General features: G+C 39.6%; 1 protein-coding gene across 1 annotated transcript in view; it reads right to left on the bottom strand.

The window, feature by feature from the left end:
• The window catches only part of GABRA4 (gamma-aminobutyric acid (GABA) A receptor, alpha 4), a 65,080-nt gene that overhangs the window by 26,550 nt on the left and 32,976 nt on the right, over nucleotides 1-5,554 (bottom strand). Inside the window, exon 2 of the mRNA XM_010006144.1 lies at nucleotides 5,306-5,538. Within this exon, the coding sequence (XP_010004446.1) occupies nucleotides 5,306-5,538 (233 nt within the window). The remainder of the gene's footprint in view (nucleotides 1-5,305; nucleotides 5,539-5,554) is intronic.

Genomic DNA, 5,554 nt, shown 5'->3' with positions numbered 1-5,554 from the left:
CTGAGGAACTATTTATAACATACATGTGTGTATTTTTATGTCAATGAAATAGGAGAGTCCTACACACTGCAGTGGGAACAGTTAAGTCTGAATCACTGCTTGCAAGATAATACACAGAAGCTCAGGCAGGATTAAAAGCAACCCCTGCAAAAAGCCAGAATAGTTCAGTGTTAGGTAGAGACATTACATGTGGGCTGAAGAAGCGATGCCAAGCCCTAACCCTGTAAAGAGGAACATAAGACAGCTCTCCCATACATTTTATGCCAACATATGGGTTGAACTGCAGCACAGCTCCCAGCAAAAGACTTTGGGCTCCATTATCCCTGCGTCTCCATAGGCAACTGTCACTGCAGAGATCTCCACTGTATGCAAACAGTCAAATCCTGCACAGGCTTTCTGTACATTGCAAATTTTGCCACCAAGAGTCACACAGCCTATAGGGAACATTAGCAAACAAGTCTGTACAAAGGTTTCAGCATAAAAACTATGATTTAAATGCTAAGTGCAGCTACTGCTGCTATTACAAGATAGTTTCAGGATAAATAAACTAACATGAAATTATATTCTATCAGTTCCTACAGATACATTTAAAAAAAAAAAAAACACAACAAAAATAAAACTGTTGCTAAAGATATTTTTTTTTAAATATAACTACATGTGAAAGATTCGGTTTCTCTTTCCAAATTCTTGCTGTTAGAATAGGGCTGAGATCTCTCAGGCGAGGGGAAAAAAAAAAAAAAAAAAAGGAAAAAATAGTCAAAATGTGAAGCATGTTCTCTTGCTTCATTCTATCAGAAAGAACAGCGGAGGACGCCTGCTATATGTAAGATTTCCGTTAGGAAGCCAGAATATTTAAAAATGAATGTGGCATTCAAACACATGGGCTATGTTTTCTACCAATAGAGAAATACATGAAGCACAGCAGCACACAATAACCTTTGCCTTTACATATGTTGATCCATGCACGTCTTAACCCTGAAAAGGGAAAAACACACCTCCAAAAACGAGGAGATTACTCTGTTCCTTGCCTGTTCATCAGCAAATAGACTCTGCTGAGACAGCCAACAAGCTTGATACTGGTGCCAGTTTTCATGATGTGGACACCTGTCTACTAAGAACTGGACTAAGAATACCAGCTACTTTTATACAGGTCACTGAACAATGGACAGATGGCAATGACTTCAAGCATTACTAACCTTGGCCAAATTAAAATCAGTCAACTACAGGTATCTAACACCACATCCTGTCAAGCCTTTGAGTCATCTACTCTCACCAGCTGAGGAAGACTGGACAACTGCCTGAAAAAAAAAAGGATCAACTTCACAGTGTTCACTTAAGTCCATTTGCAATTTTAAAAAATAATTAAATTACTACAACTATTATGCTGAGCAATGGAATCTTGACAATACGTGTGAGTTCTGAGTAAGAGCAGATATTGACATAGATATTTTTCGGTTCTCTAAAAAGCGAAAATTATTCAAATTTATTCTGTGTTTATTTTCTAACTAAAGTAATTCCTCCTGCTTTGACAGGAAATGAAACTATTCAGAAATTATGTTAATCAGCTGAACATCATACAGCCTAGAAGGGGCAGGGAATCCCCCTCGTACCCTTCTTGGAGGAGACAATAGCCAACATGTTTAATTCCACCAAGTACTCTGCTGCACTTTCACAGGAACAAGATTATGTGAAAGAACATGAAAAGAGGAAGGGAGAAGGAAAATTGACAAACACAGTCCTGCTCCTTCTACTTATGAGCCAGTGTATGTGGCAACTTCTAAACAGAAAGCCACAGAACTATCACTGTTTCACAAGCTGCCAGGGAGACTTGCAGCTCATGCCAGACTACCTCAAACAAATAACAGAACCCAAGAGGAGAGAGAGCTCCAGGTTTCACCAGCTGATGAACAACCACACCACAATGGGCCACTAACAGGCTGTGGGCAATAGTGTCAGCCTGCTTAGAGCTAACACCAGTGGGTTTCACAGTCAACACAAGAGATGTGGACAGGAGACAAATCACACACCACCTTCCTTTTTTGGTGTCGCCATATAATTGGCCATAAAAAGGAAGACACTAGATATGAGATGTTCTCTAAAAGGCACAACTAAAAGAAAAATGAATTAAAATCAGCTGAGACGTGGCCGCACATCAGTTCCCCCCTTCCGCTTTGCTTCCCAAAGTGTGATGAGTTACTCTATCATGAAACTTTCAAAGACACTGTTGATATTTTCTAAAGTTATAATCCAATACAGGTTTGAATCACGTCCCTACTTGGTTGAGGAGTTGCTCAGGTAAAGTCTTCTATAGTCACTTTTAAACTCAGCACCACTGGAAAGGTAAAAAGAGGATTTTCAGAGAAGATCCAGGTTTTTCAACCTTCTATAGTTCACATTTGTGTCTTGCAGAAAAATTTTAAAAGCAGCTGAAAACTGGAGTCAGGGTGTAACTAGAAATCCTTTTGCTTTGAAGTTTTACAGCTGAATCACAACTGCACTGCGGTAATACTAGAAGTTTTCCAGAAAATAATGCTTTTAATTAATCACACTACAACTGGCTTCTGTAAACACTCTATTCTTATAGAATGATTGTGACTGGGAAATACAAATGCATTACAAATTGCATTCTGAAATTCAGGATAATTATAAAATGGAGGACACTGTAGGGAATGGAATTGACTTCATTTCCACTACACTATTTTCAAACATCATTTGAATTAGTTTTTCAGTAGTTCCTAAATACCTTCCCTCTATTGAAATTCAAAATTTTTATGCATTTAAATTGTTCCTAACAGCACTTGGGAGTTTTATTGTTACCTATACAAAACTGCCCATTCTGCTTTGTTCCATTAAATTTCTATACGAAACCTCTTAGCTTCTCCCTTGCTTCTTTAGGTTTCCTCCTCCCCCAAACTTAATGGGAACTTTCACTCAAAATGGTCTTTAATCAGCTTTTTCATAAACCCTTCTGTTTTTGCTTACTACACTACCAAACTTCTCAGTGATTATAAGTGACAGCAACTTTCTAAGTTTTTTAAGTCCATTTAATCAAGTGAGTTTGTAATGCAAGGTGTCAATCAAACGACATGGGGAACTTTATTCTTTTATTAACCCTCAACATACACCATGCTTCTGCCTAAGAAATACCAACACAAGCTTGCACATACTCTATTGAGGTTCAAAACCCTCCAAGGGACCATTTCCACATTTGTAAGTATGCTCTGGCAATTTCCTCCATAGCTACCAAAAATTGTACTTCTTAGTGATGGCACGGAGAATCTGGATCTAGTTTTAGGAAAGCTCAAAAAAAAAATGTTTTCTACTTTGCTCTGCACCCAAAACAAAATCTTTATTAATTGTTATTTGTGGCAACTCTGGCAGATGCCAGCAAAATTCAGCATTTGGCTACCTCCCCAAGTCTGATTTTAAACATCATTTGTGCCAGAATTAGAAATGTTTTCACTGATTTGAAGTATAAAAGCAGCATCAGTCAGACCTCTGAGGTTTCGTTCTTAAAATAAAATCTTAATTTCATTTTGAACCACGTGAAAAATAGTGAATCAGCTTCAAGAATAAAACAAAAAATATTCTGCTGCTCATCAGAAAGTGACGTAGTTTTAACGTTACCAAAACACACTATACTTTTCCATCTGTAAATGTTCTGACATTTTGTTTGCTATGTTATAAACTGGTGAGTGATCCACTTTTAACATGTGTTGTTAAGATTTATCAGCAAAAATAAACCAAAATATAGGGAAAACTTGATTTGGGTAGTATATATTTCAATAACTAATCCATAGTTACTATTCTGAGTTACCTAAAAAGTAAAATCTGACCAATTCCAGAAATGTCTTTCTTTGGTTGGTTTTGGTTTGATTTTTTTTTTAAAGCTGTACTTGCCAAATCAGGTGAAGGTAACTTTTGCTGTAAAGAGCTAGGGAGGCAGGCATCATTTTCAAAAATTTCAAGAATTTTCCTCATGTGTTATTTAGAAGTTCAAAACTCAGAGATGAGTAGCCTAGATGTTGTAAGGAAGGAAGAAGCAAGAAGCAACATAATATCAATTTTCTGAAATATTCACTCAGAAGTGTTTTCTCCAGGCTGAAATCTCAGAAGGTTTTTTCTCCTCCCTCTATTATTTACTTTGATATTGCTGTTACGGAAGTTCAAGGAGATACAATTAATTTTTCCTCCTTTACAGAATTTTGCTTAAAGTCTGCAACACTGATTGGGCAAAAAGATCATATTTAGGAGTTGTTTAATTTTGGAAATCTGATAATGCTCATAAAGCATCTTTGCTAGATGACTAATTAGTTGGCATTCAACCTAAAATGATGCCAAACTTAGCACATCTCTTGTACACGTGCAGAAGTGTCTTTAACCTCTCCGCAGAGGCTAAATTGCAAAAGGCTACCACTTCCAAATGATTCCTCTGGGTGCAAATATATTTAGCTTCCTACTCAGTTCGTATGTAAGCTAACTTATCAAAGGCCTCATTTATTCCATACACTCAAAATAATAAAGGAGTGATCAGTGGCTCCAGGTGTTGTCCTTTAACAGCCACAGTCGTGCATGTGAGCGCCGTGCATGGCGTGTGGGGAACGTGTTGGCAGACGTGTCAGTGCAGAGCGATCACGTGCATGAAGAAGGTACTTCCAGAGGAGGAAGAAAGTATTTCGCAACATAAACCTACGCAAGGATCTCATTCAATCCTGTATGGGAAGCAGTCTAGAAAACACTGGTTATAGCTTTGTGCATCATAAGGACTGTAGTTTTCTTTTTAATTTATTTTTTTTTTAACTTTCAAATACGTATTTTTAATATCTTCATTCCAGATCACAAAACAAACTCTTATTTCATCTGGATCCTTATAATTTTTGGTTCCAAGTCCCTACACAATAACATCAAAACCACCAGCAAGCCTGGCTGCTTGTTCAGCAACACAGAACTGGATCTTAACAGCAAGGGGCACGAAAGCAGCCCAAAACCCCCACGTGCAGAGCACAGGTGAAGTAAAATTTGAGACTCCTCTGCTTCTAATTGCTATACAGCAATGAAGTCTACTACTTCTAAATCAAAGCTGGAATTGGAGCAACTGTGGTAAAGAACTTGTGTGCTCGGGCACCTGAGCTCTGGTTTTCCCTAACTAGTGGAACAGAACCCACCAAAGACCCGACTTCTTACGCTGGTAAAAGTACACTTATTTCTATGAGGAAAACCGTGGGATTTAGGAGTCAAAAACTGTCAAGAACCAGAAGAAGCTGGATGCCAGACAGGTCCCTCCATCCTCATCAAGCCAACGCACACCGGCTTCGCAGGGCTTTTTTTTTTCCCCCGCCCACCAGCCGCAGTCCGAACTCAGGCTGTGGGCCGAGCAGCGCAGGGGGGCTGAGCCCGGGAGCCCAGCGGGGCTGCTCGGTGCCCCCGGGCTCTCGGTGCCCCCGGGCTCTCGGTGCCCCCGGGCTCTCGGTGCCAGGCGCTGCCTCACGGCCGGTCCTGCCCTGCCCGGAGGGCTCGGACGCGGAGCGGTGTTGGGGGCTGACACACGCGTTTT

Source organism: Chaetura pelagica, unplaced genomic scaffold, assembly GCF_000747805.2.
Source record: "Chaetura pelagica isolate M959 unplaced genomic scaffold, ChaPel_1.0 scaffold189, whole genome shotgun sequence".
NCBI lineage: Eukaryota > Metazoa > Chordata > Aves > Apodiformes > Apodidae > Chaetura > Chaetura pelagica.
The sequence above is the reverse complement of the archived record's forward strand: the minus strand, read 5'-3'. Positions and strand labels throughout refer to the sequence as shown.